We start from the raw sequence: 16,423 nt of genomic DNA on the forward strand, positions 1-16,423 counted from the left end.
AGGACTTGACAGGCTCAGAAAAGTCAAAAATAGTCAGATATCTTGCAGAGGGATGCAGCAGTCTCAAAATTGCAAAGCTTCTGAAGCGTGATCATCGAACAATCAAGCGTTTCATTCAAAATAGTCAACAGGGTCGCAAGAAGCGTGTGGAAAAACCAAGGCGCAAAATAACTGCCCATGAACTGAGAATGTGCAAAAACTCGAACAAGCCGAAGGGGGTAATGACAGCAGTTTTAGAAACGTCTTCGGCGCGTACGGGAACCTGGTGATACCCCCGCACCAAGTCAATTTTAGAAAAAAATCGAGGTCCCGCGAGATTGGCGGAAAAATCCTGAATGTGGGGGGATCGGGTAACAGTCATTCTCCGTGGCATTATTTAAACGGCGGAAATCTGCCACCGACCGTCCGATTTGGGCACCATGTGAAGCAGAGAGGCCCATGCACTGTTCGTGCGCTTTACAATGCCAAGGCGCTCCATGGCTGCAAATGCTTCCTGAGCGACGGACAGTTTCACGGGGTCGAGGTGGCGTGCGCATGCGAACACTGGGGGCCTGACCGTGGGAATATAATGCTCAACCCCGTCCTTTGTTACCGTGCTAGAGAAATTAGGGACAGAAAGCGATGGAAACTCTAAAAGCAAACGCTGAAAAGCATCCCCGGAGGTCACTACTTTAGCCCGAATCAGGGGCTCGGCGGCCTGAGTAAAACAGGGTAGTGAAGAAAACGAGAGAGCATCAATTAAATGTCTGTTAGCAACATCAACAAGCAGTCCATGGGCACACAGAAAATCAGCACCTAAAATAGGTACAGAGCTAGTGGCAACAACAAAGTTCCACTGGAAATCCCGGCCATGAAAAAAAACAGTCACCAACCTTTCCCCAAACGTTGTGATGGGAGAGCCATTAGCTGCAATGAGCTGCGGCCCGCAGTTCGCTTCTAGCCTGTCGGCAGCAGTCGGGGGAGGGAGGCTCTTCTGGGAGCCGGAGTCCATGAGAAAACGTCTCCCAGAGCGTGTCCTCTATGAAGAGCAGCCTTTCTGTATTGCCAGTGGTTGCGCTGCTACGGCACGCTGGCCGGTCCTTTTCCCTGGGCCGTGAAAGCGCAAGGCGGCAGGCAGCAACGCGCTCTGGCGCCAAAACACTGATGGTAGAAACAGATGCTCTTTCCGCAGTGCTGGCGTGTAGCAATCCCTACCGTCACCAAAGGGGCAGATGCTCCGGGGGAGGCAGGTGGAGGCGTGGACGGGGCTGCCGGCAGGTCCGTAGCTTTTTTTTGTTTTGTTTTTTTGTTTTTTTGTTTTTGCCTGTCCCATTTGGCTCTTTTGCCATCAGAATTGTTGTCTAAAGGCAAAGAAAGATGCCCAACAGATTTACTTTACCAAATTGACCATCCCAGCCTTGCCGTAATGGTCCATTTGATTCACCTTTTATTGTTTTTTTTATTTTCACTTACTGAATACGGGACAGACTTGACTGGGGGAAAGAAGGGGAGAAAGAAAGAGGGAAAGAGAAACAGCTGAGAAGAGGGACGGGGGAGAAGGGCAAAAAACAAAAAACAACAGAATGGGCAGAAAAAAAAAAGAAAAAAAAATGCATATATCAATCACCTGGATCACCTGCTGAGAAAGAAAAAAGAAAACAAGCAGAAGAGAACAAGAGTAATAGAATAAACAACATCACAATGATATATGGGAATATGACAGTAAATACTAAATATTAAACATTATTGTGCAGCACATAAGATCAACAGAACACAGTGTGCTTTGAGGTAGGAGCCAAAAAGGGTGTCGTTTGTGGGTGTGATCACCCGTGTGTACACCTGTGAGCATGGACGCGCTTGTTTTTTTTAAAATGGTTCCTTCATGTAATGATCTGCTAGAGGGTGTGGGAGGGCCACAGCCCCGTCCTCCAGGGCATGAAGCAGGTATGGAGGAGATCAAAACTCCAGACATCCAGAGGCCCCCAGAACACAAGAGACCAAGGAAGACCAACAGAGGGGCAGCCGCGCCACTGTCCCAGAAAGAGCTGAGGAGAGTCCCAGATGAGGGCTCACTCAGCAGCCGCGGAGCAGAAGCCAGGGGGAGTTGCAGTGACGCGCTCGTGAGCTCCGCCGGCAGCCAGCCGTGTCTGAGTGACCGAGCCCCAGGCCGAGAGGCCGGGGGCACCCCACCTCCGAAGGCTCCAGGCCCCAATAAGCGGCTGCCAAGGAGTGAGCCGTGTGTACCTGGACGTCCATCCCCAGACACAAAGAACCACCAACGCACCGATGTCTGAGGGAGTCCGCCACTGGCAGGGGAAGTGGTGGGGGGAGATAGGCCTCCAAACCTTGGAGGGCCTGAGATGTCCCCAGAGAGGTGGCGTCTGATACCCAACCTGACATATAGACACAGACATACAGGCACACACAGATACAAACATCCATTCCCACCCTCATGCTCTCATATGCACTTACTCCACACTCAACCAACGTGGAGACAGACATAAAGTGACGCTGTACACACGATCACACTCCCCAAGCGTACTCTACAAACCGGGTCTAGGTGCCCCCGCCCCTGGAGGGGAGAACTGCACCCAGACCCAGGTGGTGTTACCCTTTTCCCTGCGGTGGGGGGAGGCAGACCGCCCCGACTGCGCAGCAGCAGGGAGGCCCCACACTCCAGACCGCAGTCGGACGGCCAACTCCTCCTCCTAGCCCCCCCGCTCCAGCAGGCCGCAGAGAATGGGGGTGAGAGAAGACTCCAAACCTCCCTCCACCCGCTCATTGTAGTGTTGATGCATGTGTGTTCTAAGGTGCATTTAAAACCCAGGCAGGTCCGTAGCTAGGGCGTGAACGTCGAAAGTGCAGCTAGCCAGAATAATGCATTCCGCTTCTTCAGCCAGGGAGCGATAATCCTTCACAGCCAGAAGCAGGGAGTTGGCGAGGACAGCTCTCACGGCAGCCGGCAGTTGGTGGAGGAAGAGGTGGGCGAAGAGGAATCTCCCGTCAACCGGCCCGAGCAATGACAGCATGTTCTCCATGAGCTCAAGAGCCGTACCACCACCCAAGCCTGACAGGGTGAGGAGCTTTCGACTCGTTCTGTGTCGGAGAGGGCATAGCGCCAAAGAAGCAGCTATTTAAGGGCGGCGTATATCCCTTTGGGCGGGTGGGTCCCGGAGGAGGGTCATCGCGCGATGGGTGGCCAGTGGGTCGAGCGAGGCCACCACATGGTGATACTTTGTGTCATCAGCCAAGATGCTGTGAAGGGCAAACTGAGCCTCCACCTGCACGAACAACGACGGGGGATCGTGGAGCCAAAAGCCTGGCAGTTTTAGCGCCACAGCAAACGTAGCTGCAGCAGGAGGCGGAGGACCGGCGGCCACTGTTGCATCCATAACGGAGTCTGCGTTATCCTCGGCCCGTAGCATGCTCGAGTCAGGGGTCACCAATGTGGAGGTAAGCATGGACGACACAGAGCTCTTAGTTCTCCCTCCTTCTTTATTCCTCTCCACACATCAACTGAACACATCACGCCACAAAACACAGCAACACACTTCCTCAACACTGGGTGTGAGTGGAGCCCTCTAGGGGTCCACCACAGCTGAAGGTACCAAAAGAAAGCTCCAGCCAATCCAGGAGAGAAGGACAATCAGTGACTAAGCGAAAACCTGTAGTGATCCCGTATGTGTCAGGAGTATCGGAACAGTTGAGATGCACTATTTCTAAACACCGGGTCTCTGTGGCTTTCAATCCCCAAAACACGGTGCATCAAAAATTGGTCCACCTCAAGCATCGGGTCCCCCGACACAAACAGAGTAACATAGTGTACACTGTTAAGTGCCAGGAGGATTGCCAGGACTTATACATTGGGGAAACCAAACAACCTCTGGCGAAGTGGATGGCACAACACAGAAGAGCTACCTCGTCAGGCCAGGACTCTGCAGTATATTTACACCTACAAGCCAGTGGACACTCTTTCAATGACGAGTATGTACACATCCTGGACAGGGAGGAACGCTGGTTTGAGCGCGGAGTCAAGGAGGTCATTTACGTGAAAAAGGAAAGACCATCTCTGAATCGAGGAGGGGGCCTAAGGGTACATTTTTCACTATCTTACAATGCTGTGATTGCAGCCATTCCCCAACCCTCTGTGAATGGTACTCATGGCCATTGATCAGTGGGCTTTGATCAGTGGTTGTTGATCAGTGGTCATGATAATTTGCATAATTATGATTAAGGAACTGACCTCCCAGCCCATTGTTCCTTCAGTGGGCTGGTTTCAGTTATTATGCAAATGTACTGTTTATATGATTGACAAATCCTGAAGTCTGCTGAGACTGTAGAAGACACTTAGATGAGTGACGAAACGTTTCTCCCACTGAAAACACTACGTCCAGATGAACAGAATCAACTTTTGGAGAGCCACTGATTTAAGAACACAGTTGTGTGACAGAAGCAAAAACTTTATTGCATACTCTCTTGCTGTGGATGAAAGTACAGACATGATGGACATTGCACAGCTGGCCATCTTCATCCGTGGAGTGGAAATATTGGACAATAAATCGATGCATGGGACAACGACAGGAAAAGACATTTTTGAAAACGTATGCCAAACATGAAACTGCCCTGGGACAAATTTGTTGGACTTACAACAGATGGAGCACCGGTGTTGTGCGGTGAAAAAAAGTGGACTAGTCGGCAGGATGCGAGTAAAGATGCAGGAGGAGAACTGTACCAGTGAGTTAACAGCATATCACTCACTGATCATACACCAGGAAACACTGTGTGGTAAAGTCCCAAAAATGGAGCATGTAATAATCCCCGTAACGCAAACTGTAAATTTTATCTGAGCTAAAGATTTAAATCACCCTCAATTTCAGTCTTTTATGTGGGAAATAGATTCAGAGTTTGCCGACATTCCTTATCATACAGAGGTCCGTTGGCTGAGTTGGGGAAAAGTTCTCAAAAGAGTTTTTGAGCTCAGCAAGGAAATCTGTCATGGACATGGCATCTATGATGCGGTGAAGGCATTTCAAGTGAAGCTGTCACAAATGCACCAGTGCAACTTGCCTCATGTTCCCTGTTGCCAAGTAATGTTGAACCAAGTCGGCACACTTTCCTAATAAACTGAGCACACTGCGCACTGAGTTCGCATGACACTTTGGTGATTTTGAAGCACAAAAAGAGAATCTTGAGCTACTTTCCAACCCATTTATGTGGAAACTGCACCTGTGCAGATTCAGATGGAGCTGCAGTGTAATGGGACACTCAAGGCAAAGAACGACATTGAATGGGCTGCACAGTTTATTAGTTCCATTCCTGAAGCAATGCCCCAGCTCTGTCTACATGCGGCTCGAACCTTGTAAATGCTTTCATTTATTTTTTCTGGGGTTTTTGGCAGCATGTTCATATTTCTAACTTGCATAATTTTGACAGGATATATTTTTGTTAAGAGCAAAATATTTAAAGTTAAAGTTTATTTTTTTAAAGTTTATTTGTTTTGGAATAATATTCCTGTCTATATTTATTTATATTTATGTTTAAAAAACATGTTTTAGTGTTTTCAAAAAATGTTTACCTTGTTTGGCCCGCGACCTAAAGTGTGTCTTGAGTTTTGGTCCCCTGTGCACGTTAGGTAAAAGCTCTCAGTAAACAATAAAAATGCTTTAGCTTCAAACCCCACTAAATTCTCCACTGAGGCCCTTTTAAATAACTGTTGGGAGAAACCTCTAAACATCCTGTCACCTAGTGAAAAAGAAAATCCTCCACTATCTTCACAGTACCATCAATCAGAATACGCAACACAAATCAGGCAAGATTAAACAGGTCAAGCAAGAAAGAAAATAGCTTCTATGAAATGTATGAATGCGTAATAGTGAAAGCATAATGTCTTGATTGCTTTTAATCCAAAATTATTGCTCAAAAATAAAACATCTTTGTTCTGAAGGTGACCTGAAGGTGACCTTCACTGAAGGTGACCCTCAGTTTTTTGTATCGGTTATACAGTTTAAAATTCTAAAAATCTTGCATAAAATTCAAGAAAATTCAAAGTCATATAAGAGCATTATAAATCCTAGTCAATATATTTCTGAATACATATCAGAGTTAGAATGGCAAGATATGCAAGTATAAACAATATCAGTCTTGTATGAATGAAATTATTTCTATATTCATGATCTAATCATTTAAATGTATTTATTTTCATGCATGTATTTTCATTTATGTGAAAACATTTTTATGATTCAGTGCCATGACCCATTACAGCCTTTTTTGTGTTCAATTCTGGTTTCAGCAGGATTATGTAACATTTGGGTCCAAACAATGTGATCAAGAGGCCAAAGCTTGAGGCCAAGATGGCAAATACCTCCACTGCATCTGCATAATTTCCCGGTGAGCTGATATAGACAGGAACAAAGGCCACCCACACAGCACAGAAGATCAGCATGCTGAATGTGATGAGCTTGGCCTCATTAAAACTTTCAGGGAGATTCCTTACCAGGAATGCAATTAGAAAACTGAGGAAAGCCAGCATGCCAATATAACCCAACAACACTGCAAAACCAACACTAGACCCAACTACACATTCATAAACAATCTTATCATTTTGGTATTGGGTGTTTTTATGTGGAGTTGGGGAAGCAGAAACAAGCCAAGCAGTGCAAATGGCTGCTTGAATAGATGTAAGAAACAGAATTGTTCCTCTCTGCTGCATAGCACCAAACCACTTCAGACTGGTTCCCCCTCCTGGCTTGGAGGCTTTGAACACAGCCAGAACAACCATGGTTTTTACTAGAATGCATGAGACACACAGCACAAAGCTGATCCCAAATACTGCATGTCTGAGTTGGCATGTCCACAGCCTGGGTCGTCCAATGAACAGCAGTGAACACAGGAAACATAACTTGAGTGACAGCAATAGCTGGAAACTAAGTTCTGAATTGTTGGCACGTACTATGGGTGTTCTGCGATGGTAGATAAAAATCCCTAGAATAACAGCACATAAAAATGTGCCCAGTAATGAGGTTGCTGTCAAACAAATACCCAGAGGCTCAAGGTAAGAGAGGAACTCTGTCTTCTTAGGAACACAGTGGTCACGTTGGGGGTTTGACCAAAAATCCTCTGGACAACTGGTGCATTCCAAGGAGTCTGGCAAAAGGGAGAAAGATGATGAAAGGGGAAGATAATTAAATGCCTACTATATTTAATGAAAATGAAATTCAACATGTCATGCTGACAGATTAAAAAAATCCCTGAAAATACACTTACTGCTCATATTACTGACTTTTCCGTCAGAACAAGGGATGCAGTCAAAACAGCATTTGGGTTCCCCCTTCTTTCTTATCATGTGGGTACCGAGTGGACAGCTTTCACTACATATTGATTGAACTGGCTGTTGGACAAAAAATAAATAAATATTGCCTGCTGCAATTCTATATAATGTAAATGTCATAAAAGGTAACGATCAAATAAAAGCATATTTAACCTTGTTTGATATAGAGTTCCAGAAGATTTTGTTTTCATCAAGTATGAGTTCTTCACCTTTGAAAGCTGACCCCTTAACCTCACCCACACTCTGAACTTTAATGCTTCCATCAGGGAGCAACAACCAGTTCATCACATCATAAATTGGCACAACGTCACCATTTTCATCAAATGACAGTTGATCACTAAATGGAGTGGAGAAGTTTACCCTTTCCAAGTAATAAACAAGCTGTTAAAGGTATAAGTATGCAAGAAATAAATTTCACAGTGCAGACAGTGACATTCTATATCCAATAACCAAATTAAATCTAACAATTATTATACTTTTATATTTAAATGCATTAAATTCTAATTCTAAATTAAGCATGGATATCTCTAATTGTGCAATAAATATGCATACTAGTTAATGTGCTCTAATATAAATATACTAAACACTACTTTCGCTCAATATGAAAAACCCATTTAGCTCTCTTCAGCTCATTTCATCGTATTGAATTGTTTTTTTTTATCCGACAGGGTACATTTTGTTGTACTGAAAGTAATTATAGAACCAATGATTTACTCATAGATGAAGTATAAATTAATATCACACCTGCCAAGGCTCCAGTGATTGCAAAGTGCCACAGCTGTGCCCACTGAAAGGCCCTCTTCCTGGCTTGCATTGCAGAATGTCATCAAGGGAATATGCCAGGGCATAAACAGCTTTGTACACATTGTACTCAGGCCGGAGGTTGGAAATGTCCAAGAACTCAGTATTCACATTTTCTAGATCTTCCTGTCCAGTGCATAATGCTCCTCCAACTTCCAGCCAGCCTGGTGGAGCTGGAGCAAATCTACACTGAAATGTGAATTCCCAAAACTGATTCACCTGAAATATATGATTGAAATATATTATTAATAGCTGTGTTTGTGTGCACCTGCTGTTTGTTTTTTGTTTTTAAAAAGGACAAAATTAAATTTTTGCAGCTAATACAGTAAAGTTTTGAACTCTCACCATTGTCTTTCCATAGCTATTACTGTCAAGCAGATCAGGGCGTATTTGTAACAGGAATTCCCTGAGCCCTGGTATTTCTCCTCGACGAATAGCGATGCCCAGTGTACCACCCAGATATGGCATGAGCTGAGGTGTTTGAAGCACAGCAGCTGTTGCTGTCCAGCCTTCACTGGCCAACCACTGTAGGCCTGTTACATTCTGCCTTTCTATCTGTGCATTGTAAAAAGCAGTATTGTAAATAGCAACGACTGACATCATCATGATATTGAAGTGCTTGCTTGACTTCTACGAATTCTATACCATTATTTTTCTGTACTCATTCAAATAAAAGACATAATACATGTATTAACCAGTTTAGAGAAACAAATTCTTTTAAAACTGCACCTCTTCCATAAGGTTTATCATGTGAGTCTCAAACACAAAGGCAATGACAACATGAGCTGTGGATTTCTTCATCACATCCACAATCCTTCTGAGTTCATCTGTGTCTTTGTCAGTGGGTAAAACCTCAACATAGGCAAGGCAACCTTCTCCAGACACACTCAGCTCAGATTGTAAGGATCTGGCTGCATGAAGTCCATAATCATCATCAGTGATGAGCAGACCTGCCCAAGTCCAGCCAAAATATTTTAGAATCTGAATCATTGCACGTACCTAAGTGAGAACAGATTAAAACATGAGTGCTGCTCATCAGCTGCTGTTGACTTTTGTATTTGTCCAGATTGATTTTTAACCTGGAAAGCATCACTTGGGATCGTCCTAAAGAAGGATGGATACTTTTGACGGTCACTCAAACAGGAACATGTGGCAAAATAACTCACCTGTGAAAGATACAGACTGTATATTGTACATTGTTTTAAACATTTAATGTACAATTAAGTTAATATAAACAAAAATAATATTAAACTGAAAACTTACCAGAGGTACTCTGTACAAACCTAAGATGCTGGAGATAGCAATAGAAGGAGTAGAGGAAGAATCACCCACAATCCCTACAACTGGAGGATTTCCAACACATGTATTGTGTAATATAATCTGTTCCTCTTGACCACTGATTAATGACAATGCTCCACGGAATCCAATTCCAAGTTCAACGCAATTATCATAAAGGGTGTATCCCAGAGTCACATTAGGTAGCAAGTTGGAGTTTTTGTTGATCTCATCAATTGCAAAAGCCATGGTTTGTGCTTGTCTAAATCCTTGTACATAGAAACTAACAAAAAACATTTTGATTTGAAAAATACATCAGGATACTTAGAAAACAGCTGAGCTTTATTAATCAACACAATATAATTAGATATTACAATTATGTTTATATTAGCATTAGGTTTGTCCTGTTTCTCTATTTTTTTCTGTTGTTTCCTTTTCATATTCACCTATGGCAAGTAGGTTGCTGTGGCTGTGAGGTAAAAGACAGGTCAGGAATGCTTGAGAAAAAGTGGACTGGAAACAGTCCTCCCAGGATGACCTCTCCACTCTTCTGCATTCTGTTTAGATTAAATTGCTCCTGTAGTTGGCACGAGGAGGGAAACAGAGAAGAGGGTATAGTATGAGAAAAATAAGAATACAGCAAAACGAACAAGAACAAATTACTTTGTAAAAATGAGCTCATGACAGCTTTCAGATTTTCTGACCCTAGTCATTTCATTTTATTGCTTTGCCATTCCCTTTTATTGACATGCCGTGTTGATGAATTTTGGATTCCACCCATCTGGGAAAAAGAAGGTGAAAGGGCGGGGCCTGAAATACATTTTGATTAGAGATTGGTTCCTCACAAGAAGTGCACAATGTGTAGATCTGTGACTTGAGATCTACACATTGAGCAGTAAGACAAAGTTAGACTCGGGTGGTCCCATTTGAATGTGATTGACAGGTAAACCTTAAGTTAGACTCTTTTTCTCCAATTGATCTTTCTGAATTAACTTCAATAATTACTTCCTCCAAACCATCTGTCACGGTTCTGGTTCCGGTGGACCCAGTATTTTGAGTTTATTATGTTTTGGTGTAATTTTGCATCAGGGATTGTTTTCTTGTTCTCTTGTTGTGTTAATGATGATGATGATGATGTTTATTATTAGAGTTTCATGTTTGTGTTTAGGATTTGTTCTTCGGTTGGGTCTGCTTAGTATATGTCTAGTTCCATGTGTCATTTTCTGTCTGTCTCTCAAATGTCAAGTCTGTGTCTTAGTGTGATGGTTTCTTGTTCCTGTTTTATTGTGAAGGTCTGCGTCTTATGTTAGTGTGGGCAGCTTGGTTCCCCCCGTCTCGTTAACCCTGATCTCTCCCAGCTGTGTCTCCCTCCTGTTGCCCATTCGCTGATTACCACCCTGTGTATATTAGCCCTGTGTTTTCCTGTGCTCAGTGTCGCGTCGTACCCTCAGATTTATGCCTGTGTGTTCAGTTCTCAGTGTCATTGTTCAGTTCTCAGTGTCATTGTTCAGTTCTCAGAGTCATTGTTCAGTTCACGTTGTCGTTTATCACCAGCAATAAAGCTAAGGTTCTCAGTTTCAATTCAGTCTCAGAGTCTCGCATTTGGATCCTCCTCTCCATCCGCCTGCACACAGATCCCTGACACCATCAACATGTCTTTTAAACCCCATTCCTACAACACTGCTCAAAGAAGTCCTGCCATTAATTAATTCTTCGATCTTAAATATGATCAACCTATCTCTAATAATCGGCTATGTACCACAGGCTTTCAAGGTGGCAGTAGTTAAACCTTTACTCATGAAGCCATTTCTAGACCCAGCAGTCTTAGCTAATTATAGGCCAATCTCCAACCTTCCTTTCATATCAAAAATCCTTGAAAGAGTAGTTGTCAAACAGCTAACAGATCATCTACAGAGGAATGGCTTATATGAAGAGTTTCAGTCAGGTTTCAGAGCTCATCACAGCACAGAAAAAGCTTTAGTGAAGGTTACAAATGATCTTCTTATGGCCTCTGACAGTGGACTCATCTCTGTGCTTGTCCTGCTAGACCTTAGTGCAGTATTTGATACTGTTGACCATAATATCCTATTAGAACATGCTGTAGGTATTACAGGTACTGCAGTGGTTTGTATCATATATATCTAGTAGACTCCAATTTGTACATATAAATGGAGAGTCCTCTTCACCCACTAAGGTCAGTTATGGTGTTCCACAGGGTTCAGTGCTAGGACCAATTCTGTTTACATTATACATGCTTCCCCTAGGCAGTATCATTAGAAGACATAGCATAAATTTTCACTGCTATGCAGATGACACGCAGCTCTATCTATCCATGAAGCCAGATAACACACACCAATTAGTTAAATTGCAGGAATGTCTTAAAGACATAAAGACCTGGATGGCCGCTAACTTTCTGCTTCTTACCGTATTTTCACGACCATAAGGCGCACTTAAAAGTCTTAGATTTTCTTCAAAAAGTACGGCGCGCCCTATAGCGCAGTGCACCCTGTGTGTTGTAATGAGGACGTAGTAGAGAACACAATGAGAACGCTAAAGGGTGAAGTGTGGCCGAGTTGGAGGAAAGACTCGAGCGGTGGATCATCGAGCAAAGAACGAGCGGGAGAAGCGTTTCGACGGTCACCATTCGGCTAAAAGCAGTTTCACTTTCACTTTTTATGAAACGGTGCCATTTTTCCATCAGGACCAGGACTACGGTAGCGCAGCAACTTCCAGCGGATTATAAGGAAAAGCTGGCCATCTTCCGCTCCTACTGCAGCAAACACATCGGCGACAAAAACATCCAGCCCAGCCACATCACTAACATGGACGAGGTCCCGCTCACTTTTGACATCCCGGTGAGTCACACAGTGGAGAAGAAGGGGACCAGCACGGTAGCGATACGCACAACGGGGTATGAAAAGTCTTCTTTCACTGTTGTGCTTGGCTGCCATGCTAATGGACAGAAACTGCCGCCTATGGTGATTTTTAAGCGAAAGACTTTGCCTAAAGAGAAGTTTCCAGCAGGAATCATCATTAAGGCAAATGAAAAGGGCTGGATGGATGAGGAAATGATGAAAGAATGGCTGAGGGAGGTGTATGTAAGGAGACCAGGTGGTTTTTTTCCACGCATCACCATCGCTCTTAATCTGTGACTCTATGCGTGTCCATCTCACAGCCGATGTGAAAAAACTAGTGAAACAAATGAACTGTGAGCTTGCTGTCATTCCGGGAGGCCTGACAAAGGAGCTCCAACCGCTGGGCATCGGTGTGAACCGCCCGTTCAAAGTAAGGCTGCGAGCGGCCTGGGAGCGATGGATGACCGATGGAGACCACAGTTTCACCAAGAGTGGAAGGCAGCGCCGGGCGAGTTACGCCACAATTTGCCAATGGATTGTAGATGCTTGGGCTAACATGTCTGCTGGCACTGTTGTTCGAGCTTTCGCAAAAGCCGGCATCATTTCCGAGGAGCCGCACGGCACGGAAAGTGACTCTGACAGTGAAGAAAGTGAACTTGGCATGTTTGATGGAGATTTAGCGCAGCTGTTCAGACACAGAGGATGAGGACTTCGATGGGTTTGATTGATGATAAAAATGTGAGTACCAAACTCAGTTTTGCTCCTGCTTTATTTTTAAATACGCACACTTGTATGCTTGTGTGTTGTTGATGATGACGATTACCGGTAATAGAAATGTGAGTAAGGTACCGAACTCAGGTTTGCTCCCGCTTTATTTTTAAATACGCATACGGTACTTGTATGCGCCCTATGATCCAGTGCGCCTTATGTGTGTGTTAAATACAGTAATGGCACACATAACTGAGACTGCGCCTTTTAGTACAGTGCGTCTTATGGTCGTGAAAATACGGTAATTCAGATAAGACTGAGGTTATTGTACTTAGCCCTGAAAATCTTAGAAATATGGTATCTAACCAGATTCTTACTCTGGATGGCATTACCTTGGCCTCCAGTAACGCTGTGAGGAACCCTGGAGTGATTTTTGACCAGGATATGTCCTTCAAAGCACATATTAAACAAATATGTAAGACTGCTTTCTTCTATTTGCGCAACATCTCTAAAATTAGAAATACCCTGTCTCAGAGTGGCTGAAAAACTAATATCCTGCTCTCCTTGTGTGTGTACGCTACACAATTCAGCAGTAGCCTAACTCCACTTGAAATATTGCGCGAAGTCAAGATGTAGCGTCCAACTCCTTTTAATTAGTGAGTATTTCCTCATGGAGTAAAACTGAAATACAAATAACATAGCTAAAATTAACCTAGCATCATTAGCACAACAAAATTAGATTCCAATACACATCCATTAGCGTTAGCACACAGCTACTAAAGTATTCATCTACAGCAAATATTTCCACAAAATATACATAAAATACAATCCTACAATTCAATACAAATGAAACTTACAGACGGTGGTGTCGATGGCACAAACAAAAGGCAGATGTCGCTGGATCAAATTTCCCCACATGTGATCCGCTAGGAACTAAACAAACATGGCTGACATCCTGTCATCCTGGTTTTCAAAATAAAACGAATTTAAAAATAAAATTAGCTCATTGCAAAGAGCGCCTATATTGCAATAAATTAAGAGCGGAACACTCCCCGTCTGGTATCTGTTAAGATGCCATATATCAATATTCAAACCACAACATAACCTTTTCAGTCCTGGTTCTTTAAAACCATAACAACCTCCGTTATAGGCCTGAGGTACACTTTGGCCACTCCGTCTTTGACGACCCGGATCTCGATCTTGCGGACCTTTCCATCACCACCGGGGAAAGTGTTTGTTACAAGAGCCATGGGCCAGTCGTTCCGGCATGTACTATCATCTTTCATCAAGACAACATCACCTCTTTCGATGTTTGGGCTGGTTTCTTGCCGTTTACAACGAAGTTGCAGTGTCTGCAAGTATTCGCGTTTCCAACGATTCCAGAATTGGTCAGCCAATCTTTGCACTTGGCGCCACTGTTGTTTATACAGGTCCTTCTCAGTGAATGTCCCTGGAGGAGGTGGAACACTCTGCTTCTGAGTGAGAAGCATTGCTGGGGTAAGTATCTGAGGGACGTCAGGATCTGAAGAGACAGAGACAAGCGGTCTGGAGTTGATGATGGCCGTCACCTCCGCCATCAGGGTGCACAGGACTTCGTGGGTCAAACTGGAGGAGGGAGTACGCATCAGCATTGAGTCTAGGATTCTCCTTGCAATTCCTATCATGCGTTCCCACGCACCGCCCATGTGCGAGGAGTGAGGTGGATTGAAATGCCATGTACATCCGCGATTGTTGGTGTATCTCTGAACTTCTGACTTCGACAAAACTTTTTGGAACTCCAACTCTTTGCAAGCACCAACGAAATTGGTTCCACAGTCTGAGTATAGGTGTTCAGAAGGACCTCGGATCGCAAAGAATCTTCTCAAGGAGTTGATGAACGAAGAGGTGTCTAAAGACTCTATCACTTCTATGTGGACTGCACGTGTGCTCATGCAAGTGAAGAGAACGGCCCAACGCTTACTCTGAGCAATACCTCCTCTTGTGCGCCTGGCTATCACGGCCCAAGGACCGAAAATGTCCACACCAGTGTAGGTAAAGGGTGGTGAAGTGCTTAGTCTCTCTTGCGGCAGGTCTGACATCTTTTGTTTCTCTCTTTTCCCACGAAGCTTTCGACAGGTGACACATCCATGAAGAACAGTACTCACGCATCGCTTGCCGCCAACTAGCCATATGCCAGCAGCTCGAATGGCACCTTCTGTGATGGTACGACCTTGATGCTCGACCTGCTCATGATAGTGTTTGATGAGCAACGTGGATACATGGTGTTTGCCTGGCAGAATGACGGGATGCCTTTCTTTGTCGCTTAAGTCAGCTAATGTCAACCTGCCTCCAACCTTTAGCAGACCATCTGCATCTATGATCGGGTTGAGTTTCGTTAGAGCGCTTCTCTTGGAAACATCGGCTCCCTTGGAGAGAGCATCTAGCTCTTCAAGGAAAGAAGCTTGTTGCACAGCAAGAAGAATCACTGTAGTTGCCTTGGACAACTCGTCAGCTGTGAGAGGTTTAGGGCACCAATGCCAACCATTACATCCATTGGTTCCTCGGCTGCTTGCCTTAAAGGAACAAACCACATGGATGAGTGTTGCAACTCTTCTCCGTATGGACTTCCAGGAAGAGAATTTCGTGAATCTCTCACAACCCAGCAACTTGTCCTTTTGACTTGTAACACAGGTTGTAACTTGTGGTCGTATCTCAACATCTGCGTCTGGGTTGATAAACTCAAAGGTCTCTTGTTGCTCGCTGCTTGGCTGTGACTTGTATAGAAATGTTGGACCCGTGAACCAGTTGGTTCTGGTGAGCTGTGAGGCTTGAACGGACCTAGAAGCATGGTCAGCTGGGTTATGCTCCGTAGGTACATACCTCCACTGATTCGGTTGTGTGGACTGGCGGATTCTCTGGACCCTGTTGTGGACATACACATAGAAACGTTTGGACTGATTATGAATGTAGCCCAGCACCACTTTACTGTCACAGTAGAAGGTGACTGCATTGATTTGGATATCGATCTCTTGAACGATGAACTCAGCAATTTCTACGGCTAGCACTGCCGCACACAGCTCCAGTCTAGGTATGGTAGGTTCAGTTGGTGGTGCAAGTCTAGCTTTTCCAAGAATGAAACCCACATGAACCTGGTCGTTTGCATCTGTTGTCTTGAGGTACGCCACCGCACCAATTGCTTTGGTTGAAGCATCTGAAAAGATGCATACCTCTTTACGACTGGCATTGGAACAGGTGGTGGTATACGCTCGAGGGATATGAAGATGTTGCAGTTCTTGAAGCGAATTTTTCCATGTCTCCCAAACCTTACATTTGTCCTGAGGGGGTGGACTGTCCCAGTCAGTTCCATCTAAGGTCAACTCTCTCAGCAACGACTTGCCTTGAACGGTCACAGGAGCGACGAAGCCGAGAGGGTCAAAAAGACTGTTTATGGTGGAGAGAATCCCACGTCGTGTGAATGGCTTGTCACTGACTGACACTT

General features: G+C 44.4%; 1 protein-coding gene across 1 annotated transcript; it reads right to left on the reverse strand.

Annotated features, from left to right (window-relative positions):
* Positions 1–4,644: 4,644 nt before the first annotated feature.
* On the reverse strand, positions 4,645–13,898 carry LOC309688133 (extracellular calcium-sensing receptor-like). Its single transcript, XM_082503608.1, has 9 exons — positions 13,803–13,898; positions 9,829–9,959; positions 9,371–9,665; positions 9,187–9,273; positions 8,837–9,106; positions 8,453–8,662; positions 8,051–8,326; positions 7,243–7,366; positions 4,645–7,122 (listed from the first exon to the last, which is right to left on the reverse strand). Exons 2-9 carry the CDS (start codon positions 9,936–9,938, stop codon positions 6,212–6,214), a joined length of 2,283 nt encoding a protein of 760 aa, XP_082359734.1. The 5' UTR covers positions 9,939–9,959; positions 13,803–13,898; the 3' UTR covers positions 4,645–6,211.
* Between the last annotated feature and the right edge of the window lie 2,525 nt (positions 13,899–16,423).

This window comes from Aulonocara stuartgranti (genome assembly GCF_965226115.1).
Source record: "Aulonocara stuartgranti genome assembly, chromosome: 14".
In the NCBI taxonomy this organism is placed as follows: Eukaryota; Metazoa; Chordata; class Actinopteri; order Cichliformes; family Cichlidae; genus Aulonocara; species Aulonocara stuartgranti.